Source organism: Triturus cristatus, chromosome 11 (assembly GCF_964204655.1).
Source record: "Triturus cristatus chromosome 11, aTriCri1.1, whole genome shotgun sequence".
Taxonomy (NCBI): Eukaryota; Metazoa; Chordata; class Amphibia; order Caudata; family Salamandridae; genus Triturus; species Triturus cristatus.
In genome coordinates, this window is record NC_140594.1 from 964,130,579 (window position 1) to 964,151,819 (window position 21,241).

At 48.0% G+C, this 21,241-nt stretch overlaps 1 protein-coding gene across 15 annotated transcripts in view; it reads left to right on the forward strand.

The window, feature by feature from the left end:
- The window catches only part of TRIP12 (thyroid hormone receptor interactor 12), a 1,120,962-nt gene that overhangs the window by 595,042 nt on the left and 504,679 nt on the right, over positions 1–21,241 (forward strand). For all 15 annotated transcript variants that reach the window (XM_085634980.1, XM_085634991.1, XM_085634979.1 and 12 more), the window contains one exon: positions 12,866–13,040. In XM_085634980.1, the coding sequence (XP_085491106.1) occupies positions 12,866–13,040 (175 nt within the window). The remainder of the gene's footprint in view (positions 1–12,865; positions 13,041–21,241) is intronic.

Consider the following 21,241-nt stretch of genomic DNA (forward strand, 5'->3'; position numbering starts at 1 on the left):
AATTATGGAATGGAACACCCATAGTAATAATCAACTTGTAAAGGAGAAGATAAGATATCTGGGTCTGGAACTGGTCAAAGATATAGACAAAATAGCCCAGTTACATTTCAACAGGATATTTGGAGAGGTTAGAAAACTACTTAAAGTATGGGGGGGTCTTCCCATGACTTTTATGGGAACATCAAACAAAATAAAAATGTCAAACTTACCTCGATTTACTTAGATTTTTAGCTCAATTCCATTAGAGTTTAAAAGGGAGTCAATAAAGAAACTACAAGGGGAATTAAATAGCTTCATATGGTCATCAAAAGGGACAAGAATAGCTTGGAAGAAACTTAGGGGGAAAAAAGAACAAGGTGGAATAGCAAGCCCAGATATCTTAGAATATTATAGAGCTTTTCAGTTTAAGCACAGGAGGGTTCTATTGAAAATATTTTGAACAATATCCAGCCTATTTGCAAGCTATGACTGGTGTAGAAGGAAATTGCCTATACAAATTTGGACATCCAAAGTATTTAAAAAAAAATCAAACTGAAGGTTCTCTGGTCAGCAGCAAAATTATGGTATCACATAAGATGCACACTGAAAATACCATACTTCAGCGAATATGCTCCGATATGGGACTCACCAGGGACTCCCAAATTTCTCAAAGATAGACTTACTATCCCTCTAAGGCAAGCAGGAATACTTAAATGGGGTCAATTGATAACAGACAACAATACAATAGAATGGGACCAACTTGTACATATAACAAAATTTAAACTATCAACTTTCAAGTTGGGTGAAGACTCTAGTAGATTGTAAAAAAGGAAATAGAAAATTGGAGAAGGAAATGCAAGAGAGTGGGACTATAAAAAAAAAAAAAAAAAAAGTCTCACAATGGTATTGGGCCCTCATAACAGCTGGCGAGGAGAACTTCACAATACCAGATGCGATTTGGGGGAAAGAACTGCCGCCGCTGGATGTTCAAAAAACATGGCAAGTATCTATGGAAAAATGCTGGTCCATTGTAAAATCCGCTGCTTTAAGGAGAAACCATTTATTTACCACACATAGAGCCTACTGGTCCCCGAAGAGGCTATCCAAGTTCAGCGGGCAGAAAAAGAAAAACTGCCCCAAATGTGGAAAGGAGAACTCAGACGTATTGCATATGTTCTGGCAGAGCCCCCAGCTCAAAGTTCTGGCAAGAAGTGGGTAAGGTATTAGAAAATCTACTAGAACGACCAATCGAAGTAAGTATAGACCTTGTCATTTTTGGGGTGGGTCAAATAGATGTGGGTGTACATAAGCTAAACAAGAAACAAGAAAACCTACTGTTCTTGTCAATTTATTAGCCAGAAGGGAAATTTGTGTTAAATGGCTAAGTCCCACACCACCCACACATTGGGAATGGCTGGCATCTATCCACAGGATAAACAGGATAGAAGCGGGAGACCCAGTAAAAAGTACAACTTTTGGGAAATTTGGGAACTTTTCAATAATTTCAACCAATCCAATCAGTCACCATAAAATATATATTACGATTGTATAAAGTCCGATTTACGTTATAGCAATAAGCAACAAGCAGAATGTTTTTTTGAGTAGCCAGGATGGCTAGCTCCCCCCTCTCGGAAACCGACTAATGGTAATGGAAATAAAGGGACCCTTGGAGAAAAAAAAAAAGCAGAGGGAGACTCCCCAACCCAGACTCGAACAAACGGGGCAGTGAAGGGTCGGAAATAGTAACACAGGGGTCCCTGAAAACTCCTTTACACAATCTATTGCTGACTGAGGACAATAAAAAAAATTAAACAAAATCTGATTGGACAGGAAAGGGGAGATGATCATCACACCATGCTAAGTTTTAATACGTTTCTTTAGTCTATTGTTCAGCGTTCCCGCCCCTTAATTTATTTTCCCAAGCTTTATTTCCCACCCGCATTTCACATCTTTAGCAATATAAAGAATACAATTTAAAATCTTCTCATTCATTCAGGATGTACGCTGCTTCCCAGGACATGTAGCAATTGTGGCCTTGGCTTAGGTTCAAGATCTTCATCATGGTTCCTGGCGGGTTACGAGTGCGCATGTGTAAAGTATCACATGTTAGATGAACTTTAGTACTGCTCTGAGGCCCAAATACGATCTAAATAGAAAGGGTCAAAGAAACATGTTAGAAATCAAAATAAAATGATTTCTCTGTTTACCTCCTATCTCTACTCTAATCCCATTTACTTATATTAATCTTTCGCATTAGCGTTTTAATAAAGTTGCATGGTTTCGTTTCAGCAAAAACGCGCTTTAACATCTGAGTTTCAAGCGGCCATCTTAAAAGGGATTGCGCAGCTGCAAAGATTTCCCTCCAAGCAAAAACTCGTCATTACTATGTAGATGTAGTTGACGCATGCGCAGTACAGAATTCTGTATTAGCAGCCATTTTAAATCTCTCGGGTTACTTGTTAGTACGATACATGTGCAAGCTTCCCCTAAGCTTAAATGTATGAACTGTAGTGCATATTAGTATTTACAAACATGTTTATTACGATATTACAAGTTATTTTGAGAGGATTGCATCCGAGCAAGTCTTTTATACGAGTCGTTGCGCCTCTCTGCCCCGCGTTGCGCCTCTCTGCCCCGCGTTGCGCCTCTCTGCCCCGCGTTGCGCCTCTCTGCCCCGCGCTGCGCCTCTCTGCCCCGCGCTGCGCCTCTCTGCCCCGCGCTGCGCCTCTCTGCCCCGCGCTGCGCCTCTCTGCCCCGCGCTGCGCCTCTCTGCCCCGCGCTGCGCCTCTCTGCCCCGCGCTGCGCCTCTCTGCCCCGCGCTGCGCCTCTCTGCCCCGCGCTGCGCCTCTCTGCCCCGCGCTGCGCCTCTCTGCCCCGCGCTGCGCCACTCTGCCCCTGCGCCACTCTGCCCCTGCGCCACTCTGCCCCTGCGCCACTCTGCCCCTGCGCCACTCTGCCCCTGCACCACTCTGCGCCCCACCCTACTTTACTCACTTTACTGTCTGCCGCTGCGCTTTACCCACTTTACTGTCTGCCGCTGCGCTTTACCCACTTTACTGTCTGCCGCTGCGCTTTACCCACTTTACTGTCTGCCGCTGCGCTTTACCCACTTTACTGTCTGCCGCTGCGCTTTACCCACTTTACTGTCTGCCGCTGCGCTTTACCCACTTTACTGTCTGCCGCTGCGCTTTACCCCACTTTACTCTGAAGCAATCCACTCTATTCTACTGCAGTCCACACCACTCTACTCTCTGCCAATCCACTCTACGCTATTCCCGACAGCGCCACTCTAATCTACACCACTACACTCTATACAACTGCACTCTACACCAATGCTCTCTACACCACTCAAAATTAGTGCACTCTACGCCTCTGCACTCTATGCCAATCTACTCTGCAATCTGTACTCTGCCCCACTGCAGTCTGCTCCGACCAATACTCTACTCCGCCTCACTCTGCGCCTCTATTCTGCTCCACTCTACGCCAGTGTACTGTATCCCACTGTACTGTCTCCGCTACTGCACTCTACACCACTTAAGTCTGCATCACTGCACTCTACGCCAGTACACTGTACTCCACTATTCTGTACCACTCCACTCCTCACCACTTGTCTTTTCTCTACTGTTACCCATTGCATTCTACCCCACTCTGCACCACTCCATTCTACGCCACTGCAATTAACACTGGGCCAGTCTACTCTACACCACTCTACTCAATGCCACTGCGCTTAACCCTGCACCACTATACTCTACCCTGCACCATTCCACTCTACCCTGCACCATTCCACTCTACCCTGCACCACTCCACTCAAACAATCTGTTCTATGCCACTGCACTTTATGCTGTACCACTCCTTACCTCTGCAGTCTACGCTATGCCAATTTACTCTAAACCACTGTATTCTACATCAATGCACTCCACTGAAAACCAATGCACTGTACACCACTGCACCATCACTAACTACTTTGTACCACTGCACTTTACGCCACTAATCTCTGCAACTTTCTACTTTATGCCACTGCCACCCTGCGCTCGTCCACCCTGCACCGCTTTACTCCACCCTGCACACCACTGCACTTTGTCACTCTGCTACTCTCCATTAAAATCTGCTCCTCTGACGCTCTACCCCACTACTTCACTCTACACAAAACACTCTACACCATTCTATGCAACACCCTCTACACCACTCCACTCCTCTCACACCACTCCAATCCACTTTACAATAATCCACACCACTCTCCTTTACCCCACTAAATTTTAGCCGTGCTGACCTGCAGTCAGTCTGTTGTACAATATTGCTAAAACATATTGCCAAAACCAATAGCTCTGCACAGGTGAGACCTATTGGCTTTGCCAGTGCTTGTTCACAAGAGATAACCTTTTCAGAATAGGGATCCCCCTCTTTGCTTTACATTTTGTTTCCTTCTCTGCTCTGAAGTCTTCCAGTTTCCCCTCTAAGGCCGATTCCATTTCTATCTTTGAGGGCAATTTTTTTTGTCAAAACGTCTTTTACTGAGTGTCCAGGTGGTAGACACATAAACAGATTGCATGAGGGTCTGATGCTGCCTACCAATGAGGTGTCTACTGCTAACTAAAGATTGACATACATGTATGAGAGGATGCGAGTTATAATACTTTAGGGCACAAGTTATAGTTACTTGAGATAACTATAGCTGGTGAATTTCAGTGGTTGTTTATTTAAAACAGCATGTTTTAACTGACATTTTCACCGAACTATAACTTCTCTTTAACCTTTGTTTTTTTGATTGACTTTCTAGGGTTTATTAACGTAAAGTAATATTTTACTACCATATGTAACGCCAATCCCACGCTGCGCACGGCCTTTGGGCATCTGGCCCTGCATCCAAACACTCATGGGCAGACAACCCCACGCTGCGCACTGGGTTCAAGTAGACGTTGGCATGGTAGGTCCAGTGGGAATCAAATACTTAACCTCACTCCTCAGAGCTTAGGGCATAAGATCCAAGTCTCTCTACCAAGATAATTTCCTACTGAAAACTTTAACGAAGCCTGCAACTGACTGGGTCAGCTAATCAGTAGTGTTCCAACATATTTCAGGAATTTGGATTGGCTGTCCATTTTCCAGGTCCTTGCTGGTTTGCTCAAAGGCTTGGGTGCACATGTAGGTATCTATTGACCCGAGGCCTTTTAGGTTAGATGATTGCTGCACATCAGTGTCCTCTTGCTTAGAACAGCCAAATATGCTCTGAAGACATTCCAGTCTCAAATTGAGGGAGGAAATTCCAGACTTCAGCTTATCTGCAATTATCCCGGTTGGTGGGTGAAGGTTGGGGGGTTGGAGATGAAGAAACATAGGTAGCGCACAAAAGGTAAGGCACCTCGACATCCTCTGACTCCCACAGTATCCTCATCATCTGAACTGGAGTTGGTTGCCTTGAAGTCTGTTTCCCCTTCCGAGTGGCCCGCTCCGGTGACTCCACTGGACCCTGCCCTGGAGCCACCTTAGGCCCAATCGACCCTGCTACCATCCTCCTTGTTTCACTCCTGGATACTTCGGCACCAGAACCCCCACACACCATGTTCCCAACGCAGGTTGCAGCCTTCCCTGAGTTTTTGGACCCAGCCGCGTTTTTCAACACCATGTACTCCCTCTTTGTTATGGCATCAACGCCAACCGGCACACTTACAGGACCCATGCCTCCAGGCTGATTCCTATTGGTTATGACGCAATTCTGCACCCGTCCCCCGGTCCAGTGCTGACTCCACACTCATTTGATCCACCACTACGTTACTCAATGCCTCAGCCACTTATGCCTTGGACTGCCTGTTTCTACTGGTGCCATCTCCAATTCCTCTGACGTACATGACCCCAGTGGTGCCAGTCCCTGAACTCGTGCCCCAGAACAGATCGTGCACAAAGGCTCGTGTGGAATAGTAGGAGGATACACAACCTATCTTGGACCCTTTAGATCTTTGCCCATATGGGGGTGAACTCCAGGGTTTTTTTTTTTTGTGTTTTTTTTTAGTGGCCTGGATGCTTCCCCCTCAACTGGTTATTACATTTCCCACTGGATGTCCAACGCCAGAAGTAGTGTAGTGTCATTCCATTCAATAACGAAAAAAGCTGCTGAACTGCTGACCCATCCGAACTGTTATGGTAATGATGAAAAGTTGCCCCAGGACTCGATGGGAAGACAAAGCCATCAGAAGAAGAAATTACTTTAAATAGTGCTCTTTCTTGTAGATACTCTGCCAATTCCACACGCCTAGCTGCCCCTTTTCTGTAGAGTAGGCTCTGGAATTTGTACGGTCCCAGTAGGATTTGCACAATGCCAGCTATCACACTAATTTTGTCAGTCACATTTCTACATATGAGGGTGTGGGAAAAAGGAGGAAAACCGATGTCAGCGCCATGACTGTGCCCATATGTGATTTAGTTTCTGGACTGAGATGCAGCGAGGGTGGTGGATCGTGTCAACTACCAGCACACAGGAGGCATTCTGGTTTCTCACAGCTATCGAACACTAGGCGTCCTGCCGTTTACTAGTCTGCTCAAAGTATGAAATAAATCCTTTTCCTTCATCTTCTACCCTGACAGACTTATGTGACTGACTCCATCTCCTTATGGTACACTTCCACTCCCTCAACTTTGCAACCAGGACACTCTTCACCCTGCCAAGGAACACTTCTGCTTCCCTCTGCTACACACAGTTCAGTTGGCTTTCCAATTAGACAGAGCATTAATCATCCCTTTGTTCAAGATGGTAGATGTCACTTCACCCCATCTCTTGCAGATCTCCACCTCACCATCTCCAGCACATATACTTTGCTCTGCAAACCTCAGGCACCTTGTCACCCTCAATCAGGTGCTCCATCTAGAGTTAGGACTTTTAATCTAGTAACCATTCTCCACTGATGCTGCCCTGCCCGGTAAATGTAAAGCAGAATCCTTCTCTATCTGAAAGAGACACGTTGGTGATAGATTCCTTACCTTAGAATATCCCCAGGCGTCAGACTGGATCCTGAAAGCTTTCGTCAGCAGTACCCCTGCATGTCGATAGGCGGCGTCGTATGGCTCCGTGTGCGTCGCTGTCGTCGTATTCGCCAAGATGACGTAACTGGAGCTATTTAGATGCGCCCACCCGCGCTGACGTCAGTTTTCTTTTTCCGCGCCAGCAAGCGCAGATCCGGAGAGAGCGGTACCCGGTCACTTGTTGACTAACTTTGTTATAATTTGTAAGTAAACTTACCCCTGGTGCATAGGGATGCCCGGTTTCAAGCTTTGCAGGGCCTGTCCGCGCACAGTGTCGCTGACGGACCCGCACCATGAGTGTCTCTTCTGCCTGGGGTGTGACCACGACACAGTCGTGCCCCCACTGCCGGGCCATGGCCCTGAAAACTTTGCGGGAGCGGTCCCGAAAGTGGCTGGAGGCCCAGGAGTCGGTCCCACGTAGTTCCCGGCCCCGTGGGTGGTCGAGGGCGCAGTCGCAGAGCAAGCGCCATCATTCAAAGTCTTCGCACTCTGAGTCAGGTAAGACGAAGCACATTAAGTCGAAGAAGCGTCGCCGCTCTTCGTCCTCCCCTCACCGGTCACGAAACACGGCTGAGGGGGCAGGTGGCAGGTGGCACCGCCTCTGCGGCTCCAATGGCGCCTGAGCAGTTACCGTCCGCTTACCCACCTTTCCTGGGTCCATCGGCGACTCTGGCCTAACTGCAAGAGTTCGTGTCTGCAATGGCATGTATCTTTGACCCCTGCGGCCCCGTTGGCACGCCTTCGGGCCCCACTGTTCCGCGATCCTCGACATCGCCGGCCCCGACATCGTCGCCGCCCAGAGGCCTCCATGGCTCCGGCCGTGGCTCCCCCGTTCTTGCCGGTGGACCCCGTACGGCCCCTGCCGACATAGACTTCACCGGCAGCCACCACCGCCGACGCCAGTGGCACCGGCAGCCGATGCCGGTATAGGCTTCTTTTCTGACGTCGGCACGGTGCCAGAGAGATGGCTCCCGACGCAGATCCCAACGCCGATGGGGAACTTTTACCCTTTTCTTCACCTACATTCTCGTCCACTTGTGGAGGAAGGTGAGGACTGGGAGGGGTTTGAATACCCTCTCGCAGCACAGAGCGAGTCTGTCCCCGACTGGGATGAGGAGGCGTAGGCCGATGGCCCGGATTACACTCCGGCGCCTGGTTCACCATCCCCTTCAGCTACTATGGAGGAGAGTGGTACCTTTTCCACGGTGCTACGTATGGCGGCCGAGGCTCTTGGCCTCGAGCTCCCTACTGTGGCTGTCAGGACCAACCTACTGACTGAAGTTCTTCGGCCAGCCTCTTCTTCTACAGAACCGCTGTTGCCCTTTAATGATGCACTTACTGATGTGCCTCTGGGCACCTGATCCCGGCCCAACACAGGGGCCCCTGTGGACAAGGGTGTAGGCTGATGCCATCGCCCGGCCCCGGGCGACCCTTTCTTCACCCCACACCTGAGAGTTTGGTGGTTCATGCCTCGACGTCTCCAAGTGCGTTTCCTTCTGCTCCACCAGACCAGGAATCCAAGAAGTTGGGGCAGTTTGGCAAGAAGATTTATTCTTCTGCAAGTTCTGGACTGCGGCCTGTGAACCCTGCCTGTCTCTTGGGCCGCTATTCCCATTCTGTATGGGATACGGTTGAACAAGTGCTACCTCAGTGTCCGGAGGTGGCCCGGGCAGTTCTCTCCCAAGCTCTTATGGAGGGGAGAGACGCGGCAAAATTCACTATACGTTGTGGTCTTGATACTGCAAATTCACTGGGTAGGGCGATTTCCACAACGGTGGCGCTCCGTCGTCATGCCTGGTTGAGGACGACTGGTTTTTCGGCAGATATCCAGAATACTTTGATGGACATGCCCTTCGATGGCACTCGCCTCTTTGGTGATAAGGCAGATTCCACATTGGAGCGTTTCAAGGGCTCTCAGGCCAAGTCCTTAGGCCTTTCGTCTACACGTACTCCTTCCACTTCTAACTTTCGTTCCTTTTGAAGCTCCGGAAGGGGCGTACAAACACGTTCATTTCAGAACAAGCCTACGCAGCAACAGTCCCAGCGCGGCCGCGTACATGGGGCTCGCAGAGGCGGGGTCACAGGGCCAGCGTGCAGGTCAGTCCAACAACACCCCCTGCCGCCAGTGCCTCCACACCTTCCTAGTCCTGTGTTTCAGGCCCACCAGACGCCAGTGGGGGGCAGGATTCATCATCACCTCCCCCACTGGTGCACCATTAAATCAGACAGGTGGGTTCTTGAGATTGTTCCCCAGCCATGCCACCGCAGTTCCACCGCATCTCGGGGGAATCATTTGGCACTTCTCCAGCAGGAAGTTACGGCCCTCTTGGCCAAGGGGGCCATCGATTGCGTTCCGATGCCAGAAGTAGGTCGTGGTTGTTACTGCCACTACTTCTTGGTTCCAAAGGACAAGGGTCTACGTCCCATCTTACACCTTCGGGGCGTAAATCGCTTCCTCCGGAAGAAGTTCAAAATGCTCACTCTGACTTGGGTCTTGTCTGCTCTCGACCCACAAGACTGGATGGTGGCACTGGACCTGCAGGACTTATTTTCATATTCCCGTCCTGCCGGCCCATCGGCGTTACCTGCGATTCATGGTGGGCCAGGAGCATTTTCAGTTCACCGTGCTCCCCTTTGGCCTTACCAGCGCCCCTTGGGTGTTCACAAAAGTGATGGCGGTGGTCGCAGCTCATCTGCGCAGGTCAAGGGTTTCAGTCTTCCCCCTATCTCGATGACTGGTTGTCCAAGGTGGGCTCGCACCACACAGTCGTCTCCCACCTCCAGACTATAGCCGACCTCCTGCATTTGCTGGGGTTTTCCATCAATGTGCCGAAGTTGCACCTGATTCCCTCCCTGAAGCTTCTCTTCGTCGGAGCAGTTCTGGACACGGTGCAGTTTCGGGTTTATCCTCCCGAACAGCGAGTCCAGGACATTCGGGCTATGATTCCGATCTTTCAGCCCCTCAGTCATGGGTTTTGGTCAAGACGACCTTGAGGCTGCTGGAACACAGTGGTGACGGATGCGTCCCTCCTGGGATGGGGCGGCCACATGGGAGAGGCGGAGATCAGAGGCCTCTGGTCTCCGGCGGTGTCCCGACTCCATATCAACTTTCTGGAGCTTGGGGCGATCCTTCTTCCACTGAAGGCATTCCTTCCCTCTGTCAGGGGGAAGGTAGTGCAGGTGTTCACGGACAACACCACCCCCATGTGGCATTGCAACAAACAGGGCGGGGTGGGGTCGTGGACCCTATGTCAGGAGGCTCTACGCCTCTGGACATGGCTGGAACATCTCGGCATTTCCTTGACGGTTCAACACCTGGCGGGTTCTTTGAACGCCAGGGCGGACAAACTCAGCCGCCGGTTTCTGATGGATCACAAATGGCGTCTTCACTCGGAGGTGGCGCAAGGTCTCTTTCAACAGTGGGGAGAGCCTTGGTTACATCTATTCGCCACAGAAGAGAACGCGCAATGTCCACAGTTCTGCGCGTTGGAATTTTCAAGGCGGCACTCGCTTAGCGATGCTTTTCATCGTGAGTGAAACTGCAGTCTGTTGTACGCCTTTCCGCCTATACCTCTTCTACCCAGAGTGCTGAAGAAAATCAGGCACGACCGGGCCCAAGTCATCCTTGTGGCTCCAGATTGGGCTCTAAGAGTTTGGTATCCCAAGCTACTCAGTATGAGCCTGGATCCCCCGATCCGACTGCCTCTGTGGGAGGATCTTCTGTCGCAGCAGCAGGGGACGGTTCTCCACCCGAACCTGTCCAGCCTCCACCTACATGCGTGGAGATTGAGCAGCAACAGCTGATTCCATTTGACTTGCCTCCCGAAGTCTGTGATGTCATTCTGGCAGCTAGGCGTCCCTCCACTAAATCTAAATACGCCTGCAGGTGTAACAAATTTGTGGCATGGTGCACAGCCAAGACTGTGGAACCCTTTCTGTCCCTCTTTCTGAGGTCCTTTTGTTCCTTCTTTCTCTGGCCTGGCAGAGCTCTGCTCTGGGCACTATCTAGGGCTACCTTTCGGCCATTTCAGCCTTTCTGAGGCTTCCAGATCAGCCTTCCCTTTTCAAGTCCCCTGTTGTACAGAGATTCTTAAAAGGCATTACGCATATGTTCCCTCCTGTTCCTTTCATAATGCCTGGGACTTGAATCTTGTTTTGACTTCTCATGTGCGCTCCCTTTGAGCCGCTTCACAATTGTTCTTTGGGTCTTTTGACTTTGAAAACTGCCTTCCTGGTGGCTATCACTTCTGCTAGGAGAGTGAGTGAGCTTCAGGCTCTCTTGTAAGCCTCTTTTTCTGTCGGTTCATCCGGACAAGGTTGTGCTTCGTACTCGTCATTCCTTCTTGCCAAAGGTTGTCACTGCCTTCCACATTGGGCAGACTATCACCTTGCCCACTTTCTTTCCGCCTCCGCACCCTTCCAGAGAGGAAGAGAGGCTCCACCGTCTGGACCCAAAATGTGTGCTCTCCCTTTACCTGAATCGCACACAAGCATTCCGGGTGAATGACCGGCTCTTTGTTGGCTATGCAGGTGCCAAGAAAGGCCGGCTGTTCACAAGAGGAATATCTCCCGCTGGGTTGTCTTGTGAATCAAGGCCTGTTATTCTATGGCTAAAAACAAACCTCCGGTGGGGCTACGTTCCCATTCTACCAGGGCGACAGCAGCTGCTACGGCATTGGGACGCGGTGTCACCCTGCAGGACAACTGTCAGGCTGCCACGTGGGCTTCGCTGCACACTTTTACAAAGCATTATTGCCTTGACGGTCCAGAGAGACGGTTTCTTTGGCCGTTCTCTTTTCCGTGACTTTTTGGTGTAATCTTGTTCGCAGACCCACCACCGGGGTTGGTATTGCTGGGGTATCTATTCTAAGGTAAGGAATCTATCACTAACGTCTCTTTCTGGTGCACAAGTTACTACTTGTGTAACGATATATCTGTAAGAGACATTAGTAGTGATAGATTTCTTACCGCCCCACCCATCCTCCCCGTTCTGCGAACTGATTTCTAGGGTTAAGGTCATCCTTTCGGGCCCTAGTTTCTATGCACCAGTGGTCAGTATCTCACATGGCTCTGCGTTCCTGTCGCAGAAAGTTGTGTACAGAACTGACGGCGCGCGTGGGTGCGTCTAAGTAGCTCCAGTGATATCATCTTGGCGATTACGACGCACGCGGAGCCATGCGATGACGCCTATCGATGCGCATGGGTATTGCTGACAAAAGCTTTCCGGATCCAGTCTGACGCCTGGGGATATTCTAAGGTAAGGAATCTATCAGTAACTAATGTCTCTTAGAGATATATCGTTACACAAGTAGTAACTTGTGCTTCTATTTTCAAATTGGCCCTGAAGGCCCCCATGGATGGTCTAACATTGCCCTCTGACACGCTCCTCCTTAGCAAACCCTCTTTCTCTCAGTCTGGTCCTTGCTTTTAGATGTATCCTACTGTAAATCAGCTTGCATATAATAGCCCATTTACATAAAATCTGAAATATATGCAATGAGATGTTCTATTCTTATTCATCACAACCACTCATCTGTCACTATTTGTTGCTAAGTTAGAGGTAACACCATGATATAATGTGCAGCTTTAATAGTGGGAATGCTTCATTGTATTGTATTGCAAGGTGTATGTAGTGCCTACTTGCCCCTATGCAGGGCACTGAAGTGGTTCCCTGTAGAAGCATCATGTAAGCCACGTAGGGTATCAGTACCAATATGTTGCTTTTTGAGAAAATGCGGTGTTTCTAATTATAATCCTAAATAAATCCAAACAAATATTTTGCATGAAATCATTGTTAGTGCAAAAAATGTTCAGTTTTAATAATTTTATATGAAGTGACTTTACTTTTTTTGACTGACTTTTGTTTTTCAAGCTAAAAGCCCTACAACCACACAGTCGCCTAAATCTTCGTTTCTGGCAAGCTTGAATCCAAAAACTTGGGGAAGATTAAGTACTCAGTCGAACAGCAACAACATTGAACCAGCACGGACAGCAGGAGGAAGTGGCCTTGCTAGAGCTGCCTCAAAAGACACAATATCCAACAACCGGTGAGTAAATCCCTACAGATTTCTTATTTGTCTAATTAAAATCTAGACAAAATTGAAAGGGAGGTTATCTTTACGAACGCAGATCTTACTGAATGCAGCAAGGTTATTAAGTAATGCATACATTGTCACAGGTGTTCTTGCACTATTCTGAAATAGACAACATTTTGTGAAAATGTTTGAGGGAGTGCTACTGTTGACTATAGAAGCTTCATCATTGCAGTGCCAAAATTCATAGTTGGGCCCAATTCTACAAATCCATCACTATTTCTCTGGCATTTCTAATGTGTGATGTATATGAGATATTCTTTGTTTTTTGCTCATTTCTTATTTATTGGCCACAAGTTACATGTGCATGTTCCTATCTTGAGCTGTTTGGGTTGTGCCATTAGTGCTTCAGTGCTGAGCCCCACTTGTCGTTTATAGCAAACTGTCACAAAAAGTGTTCATTTCTTTCGTTTTTCTTGAAATATGGATTGGTGAACTTCAAACTTCACTGTATGCTACAAAAGGCCTGGAAGGTATCCTTAGTTTTCTCTGAAATCCATTGCTGTAGGATGCTTCTAACTGCAGATCCTTCACCTTCAGAATATCCACAGGCACCAGACTGAACCCGTAAGCTTTCACAGCATTGCTCTGTTACAGCACTAAGTTGCCCCCATGTGGGTCTGTGTTGACTTTGTTCCGCCCTGAAAATGACTAGTAGGAGCTGCATATAACCGCCTCTACTGTGCGCCAACGTCTGTTCCTTTCTTTCTGTGCCTGTAAATGTGGATCTAAAGCTCCACTTGCCTTTCTTTCTTCAGATTGATTTATTTGTTCTTTCAAAAATTGAAATCTACTCAGCAAGGGAATGCTGCCCCCAGCTAAACCTACAGGGTTCAAATCCTACCGTGACTGTTGGTGTCGTATGTCGTTGATGGACCTGACGACGTTTGCCTTTGGTGTTTGGGCTCAGGGTATGACTCAGTTGTGTGAAGAATACACCCTCATGAACCCAAACACTACCTGTGATGTGCAGAGAAGCTGTATGTTGCCTAGCATTGGAAAAAGCCACGCATATCCTGCTTTAAGTTGAGGACTGTGACTCTGTGCTGCTCAAGGTTGTGCCCATAATTGTCGACTTTGTAAGCCGAAGTCCAAATCAAAGTGGAAACACAAGATCATTTTCCTCAGTCACCCAGCTGTGAAATTCTCTCCTAAGATTTAGGACCTGCTGATTTGAAAACCCATAAAAACCTGGTTCTACTCTCAATATTGATTCTCATTTCTGGGCTGTCTGTACTCCTTACAGGCCTTAAACCTATGGCCGAGGACACCTGTGTAGGTATTAGAGGACTTACAAATCCAATAACATAACATAGCATCTGATGTGCTCTGGCTAAGGGACTTGGGGTCCATTCCATCATGGCACAGTCTACTACCACTGCGTTGGCATGAGGAGTGCCTGTCCTTGACATCTAACAAGCTGCGACGGAGGCGTTAACAGCTAGGTCTTGTGGAAAGGATATATAGCCATTTCAGTCCTAAAGTACCTTTTGATTTTAGCCATTCTACAGACCTACCTCCTCGGAAGGGTACTTCTTTGGTATCTACTCTAAATGGTGAGGAATCTGCAGTTAAGTGTCTATTAGAAGAACAAGTTGCTTAATTTTGATTACGCTCTTTCTGGTGAATACTTATTATCTAGAGATTGGCACACTTGTACCTCTGATTCTTGTTGGGCTCCTCATTCAAGGGCGCGGTCAAGGTCAATAAAGAAATTGATGCCAGCGCACAGTGATGACATAAGGTAAGTTGTGGTGCTGGTCACAATAACTTTGTAAATGATCCTGCTAGTTTTGAATATGGTGCGAGCTGGCAAGGAAAATCAGTGGAGCTCCATCACAATGGGGGTGACGTAACCATATGTTCGAGGCATGTGTGCAGTAGATACACATGCTTTGCATACCCCTGCTATCTATTGTTGTGAGAAAGTGCCATCTTTCTTGCATGGTATGCCCCCACTTTTTGCTGAATTGCTGAATGTACTTTGACTGAGTGTGCCCTGGACTCCTGCTAATCAGGTGCCCAGGGCCTATGTTCCTTCCCTAAAACAAACCAAACCCAAATTGGCAAACCCTGGCCACATGTCAGCCCCTGGTAAATGGTACCCTAGGTACCCAGGGCCTTGTGACCAGGGAAGGCCTCTAAGGGCTGCAGCACTCGTTGTGCCACCCTTAGAGGCCCTGTACCCTTATACACACACACACACACACACACACACACACACACACACACACACACACACACACACACACACACACACACACACACACACACACACACACACACACACACACACACACACACACACTCACTCACTCACTCACTCTCACACTCTCACACTCTCACACTCTCACACTCTCACACTCTCACACTCTCACACTCTCACACTCTCACACTCTCACACACACACACTCTCACACACACACACTCTCACACACACACACTCTCACACACACACACTCACACTCTGCCTTTGCAGGACAAAAACAAAGTCGACATGGCACACATCCCTGTGTGCCATGCCCATCACATACACTGCCATGGCATACATCAGTCAACCCTCTAGCTGTGTGCCTTATGCCAATGGTGTGGGCACAGGAGCATGAGCCCTTTGCCTCTACAGTGCCCAGGTCCATTCCTGAGCACTGTAAGTGCAGTGCTGCCATTTAAGAGTACATGGTGCTTAGAGCTCGTCAAACACGAGCTCCACAGCACCATAATGGCAACACTAAAGACTGAGAAGTTTGGTATCAAACTTCACAGCACATTAAACCCACACTGATGCCAGTGTGGGATTTAATGTACCCAGCACCCCACAGGGCATCTTAACCTAACCTACAATCCACGTCTGCTCTGAGGCTGCCTAGGCTGCCACCCAGCAGACATGTTGCTGGACCCCTGGGTAGGAGAGCCCCTGCTCTCCTGGGCCTGCAACAATGCACATCCTGGGCGAGGTGCTAAATCTCCTCCCCCAGGATGGGCAGGGGGAAGCTTCAAAGGCATGCTTCCTCTGTGAGCTTCCCCAGGCCCCTGCAACCCCCACTCTGGCGGGAAGCTTTGGCCGGAAACCCCAAATAAGGACAGGGGATGTGCCAGCCTGCCAACCCCACCCCTCAGGTGGGGGAGGCGAGGTGAAGCACATCTCCGGGCTCTCGCCATCTTGAAGATGGGGAGCCCTACCCTATCAGGACTAGGCTACTGCCCCCCTCCCACGGGAGAGAGGCAGGATAGGGGGTGTACCCACCCCAGGACAGGGACCCATTGGTCCCTGCCCTTCACCCACCTGTAACGCCCCTAAATATAGTATTTAGGGGCACCCTGAACCTTCCTATTCCAGATTCCAGATTCCAAACTACAAAGAGCAAGAAGAAAGAAGACCTGCCCTGCAGCTGCTGAAAAGAGGAAGACACCAACTGCTTTGGCCCCAGCCCTACCGGCCTGTCACCCTCGAACCTGCTCCTGCTCCAACCCGGCATCTCTTGTGGCCAGCAACCTCACCAACCCCGGAGGACCTGGCTACCTTTAGGCTCTAAGCCCCTGGGACTCCCATGAGTAGAGGCTCTACTCAAAACCTACCTCTAATCCCTGGCAGCAGCCCGGAACCGCGAACCCAGCACACTCTGCACCAGCCAAGCCTGGCCAGTGCCGGAGTGAACAAAGACCATGAGGACGAGCCCACGGCGACTGTGACCCCGAGTCCGGCACCCAAGGACCTCCCTCGACACTCCTGAAGAAGCCTGCAGCCTCAGAACAAGGTGCCCCCCCCAACCACGATCAACAGAAAGGTAAGATTTCCCGACACCAAAAGGCACCCCTGCACGCGGCGCCCCCTGTGCCCAATCCCGGGGTACCTACCTATCCTCCAACTACCCAACTTACCTCTCGAAGTGGTGGTGGCACATGGAGAGTCCTCGTCCCCGAGCTTGCAGTCTTTTTCTAAACCGGAGATTTCCCATTGAAATCAATTGAGCGCCCGAAGGCTCAAAAGCACTCTGCACCCAGCCGCCCGAGTGGCCCTGGCAGTGAAAACTCTACACCTACCTACTTCCCCACTTGCCCTGAGTAAGTGACCAGGAGCCCAGCTCCCACAGCCGCGTGGCTTGCCAGTCAGCAGCCACAAACCAAGGTCCCCCTATCCCTCATAGGATAACATTGGGCCTAACTCTCTCTGCACCCGGCCGCCCTAGAGCCGCTGGGGGTGAACCAATGTACCTACCTGACCCTGGGGGACCCCTGAGTCTATGCCCAGAACCTCAACTCTGCCAGTCGAGTACTTGCGCTTAAACCGCAAACTCTATTTTCCTCATAGGGTAACATTGACTGGCTTTTCCTGAAATTTCTTCTAAGTGTGGACTTTTCAAATCTTAAAATATTCACCAAAAATCAGCCGAGTAACAAACAAAATTACTCACCTGCTCTTAGGTGAGCTCCCAGTGCTGGATCTTGGTGCCCAGCACTGACTCTGAAAAATACTTACAACTGTACTTACCCGTAACTCAATTTTCTTCCATAGGAAACCATTGACTGTTTTTCTGTGAAATTTCTTCTAAGTGTCGATTTCTGCAATCTTTAAATGTTCTTCAAAAATCGTATAATATCTGAAAACGTAATTACTTACCTGTTTTGGATAAAGGTCCCAGTACTGAGTCTAGGCACCCAGTACTGGATTACGAAAGTAACGAGAACATACTGTACCTGTAACCTGAATTTTCTTCCATAGGGAATCATTGACTGTTTTCTTTGAAATATTTTCTAAGTGTTAACTTTTAAAGTAGCTAAATATTGTTTGAAAATCATTACAGTAATTAAGTCGACTTTCATCACTTGATTCTAAGTACTGACCCAGGACTGAATCTGGAATTCCAAAAGTAATCTAAAAAGTAATCTGTTGCAAATAACTTGCATTTACCTTTGAGCTCAATGCATTGTTGTGTTTAAAAATAGAGTTGCCTACTGCAACCACCAGTAACTGTTTACAAAAGTCTATTGCATATTGCAAAAGTATTTATAGGAAACATCTCATGCTGAGAAAGTATATTTTAAATCCAAGTGTTGGTTCTAAAATAAAACAAGCATATATTTTTTATATATAAACCATTGGCCTAGAGTTAAGTTATTGAGTGTGTGAGATCATTTGCTGGCTGAGTGTATACAACAAATGCTTTACACTGTCCTCTGATACTGCCTTACTGCTCGACCAAGCTACCACTTTAGAGAGTAAGGTTATATCCAACTTTAACCTCTGTCAAACCCTGGGGGACTGTGGACTCTGTACACCCTGTACCTATTAAGGAACAGTATATACAGAGCCACTTTCTCACAATTGTTGGGTCTGGATGATTGCAAGTTGTTCTTCTTTGAAGGAGTCTATTCCAGTCACAAGGGGTAAGGTGACTCCTCCTTTCGGTGATGGTGCGCATGGACATAGGCTCCATTGTTTCTTTGCGCCATCTGGTTCGGACGTGTATTGCTGCGCTCCTGTTCGTAACCGTCCTTCGGGTTCGCCTCGGTGTGCAAGCCCACTGTACCCTTGATGGTGTTATCATATGTGTTTCCTTATTCACCGCGTATCGAACCGATCGCGAAACTCCATCTTCTGTCAAACATCGTGGGCGACCTTCAGGTTTACCCGCGTCTGCCCAGCCTTCTGCTGATGGAACGGACTCCGTTTCAGTTTTGTCCTCGGTGGAACGCAAAGTACCCTCGCACCGACCTACATAAAGTCTGTAATTTGTGCCCCCCACCGAAGCACAAGGAAGAAGATTGTGAGGCTTGTCGGTCGTTCTGATCGAAATAGACTCTACGGGATAATCTGGCTCGACGAAGAGAAATGCAGCAACAAAGCATCCAACATACTCCGGATATCTTTGGAGAAGAATCCGATCATGAAGAGATTGAAGAGTCCGCAGTGGAAGAGAAAGAAGCCTCTCTCTCTCTCTCTCCTAGATTCTGATTCTGAGCTGGCGATCGAGTTGGAGTCCGAAGACGTGCCAACGGACAGGGTGCAGTGAGTACTAAAGACCCTTTACCCTACAAACTCTCCTCGATCATAAGGCTTCGGCACCACCTCTGCCTTCGGGCCCTGGTCGGCACCGTGACAATGTTTGACGCCCCATCTTCGGGCCAGGCACCTAAACAACCAGTCAAGCCTTCCAGCTTGGAATCAAGTCTTCGGAGACAAAACCTTCCGCTCCGAAGGACAATAAAAACCAGTCCAGTTCCATGCTGAAATTGAAAGACGGCCTTCCAAAGCCTCCGGAACCGATCCTGGACCATATGGAGGAGAAATTTGACCCTAAGCAGAAGAAAATCTAATTCAATCCAGATACCGGACATATTTTGGCAAAAACACCTTCGAAAAGAATTTGGCTCGGAGGACACTACTTATAAAATTCCTCTTAAAAAAAAAAAAAAGACATGGCAACAAGACCTAGTCATCCAAATCCTCAATCCCCTCTACCATCACCAGCTTCACCACTACCACAATTTCCAGGCTCAGATACTCTACGCATACCACCTCAAGGGTCTCCTCGTACACCGCCCGATATAGTTGAGGATGATGGCAATAGTAATTTTACCAGAAGATCCATGAGATGACTATAATATTGATCCACCCATGTTTAATGATCCAGACTTACAAGTCAGAGACTTCCTATGTTAAAGGGCATGATGAGACATGCTGATGAAATACTTAAGGACACAAGCCGTGCCCTCATTCCTAACACGTAGGGTTGCCAAACTATACAAACACCCACAATCTGATCCCATTTTTATTAAAGGACAGTTGCCTTTAGACTCGCTAGTAGTCTCAAATGCTCGTAAGTGAGCAAACTCGCAGACCTCTGCAGATGCAACCCCCGCCCCCCAACAAAGAGTCTAAATTGATCAATGCATCGGGTAAAAGGGTGGCTGCTCAAGCCGCTAACTACTGACGTATAGCCAACACGTAGGGCCTACTAGCTAGGTATGACAGGGCACACTGGTATGAGATAGAAGACCTACTTCAATACCTCCCAGAAGAGCACAAGAAAAAAGCACAGGAGTTAGTACAAGAAGGGAAACTCCTATCTAATTCCTCCATTAGATGTGCTTTAGATGCTCCTGACACTGCTACAAGTGGAATTTAACACCAGCATTCTCCTACGACGACATGCTTGGCTTAAAATTTCAGGTTTAAACCTGAAGTTCAGCAGTCTATTTTAAATACCCCATTTAATAAACATCATCTCTTTGGACTTCAAGTAGATGAGGCACTAGAAAACATGAAAAAGGACACTGATGTGGCGAAGTCCATGGGAGCGCTTCAATCCCCATCAAACAGAGGCTCCTTTCCCCACTCATTTTATAGCGGGGATCCAGAGTATATCCTCAGACCAAAATGCTTCCTCCTGTAAATCACACTCATCCCTCTCCCTCTAGAGGTTTCTATAGAGGAGGGTACACAGGAAACACTTTAAAGGGTAGGTGTTAGAGAACGCCAATGCGTAGCTCCCTTTCCCCCAATAAGCAGTGACTTGCCTATATTTCCTCCCGATCATTTAACAACAGTTGGGGGAAGACTTCAACAATTTTTCCACATTTGGTAATCCATAACATCATACAAATTGGTACTAGACATTATCCAACATGGTTATTGTAAGAAACTGGCTCTATATATACTGCACCAAAGTAAGGTACAGTGTGTATAGAGTCCAAGATTCTCCAGAGGTTTGGCAGAGGTTAAAGTTAGATAGAACCTTACTCTCTAAAGAGGTAGGTTGGTCGAGCAGTAAGGCAGTTTCAGAGGACATTTCCTGAAAACGGGTGAGTAAATGCGTTTTGGATAAAGGTATGATTTTTAAGGAATATTATTGTATTTCAAAAGTTGACACTTTAAAACTTTTTCACCAATGTTTTCCTATGGGAGGAAATTCACTTAGCAGGTAAGTTACTTTTGCGTTACTTTTGTAATCCAGTGCTGGACTCCTAGATTCAGCACTGGGACATCTACTTAAGACAGGTAAGTAATTACGTTTTTGTAGTTTGTACGATTTTTAAAGAATATTCTTGTATTTCAAAAGTTGACACTTCGAAACTTTTTCAAATAGAATCACCAATGTTATCCTATGGGAGGAAATTCAGTTAGCAGGTAAGTTATGTTATCGATACTTTTTCTT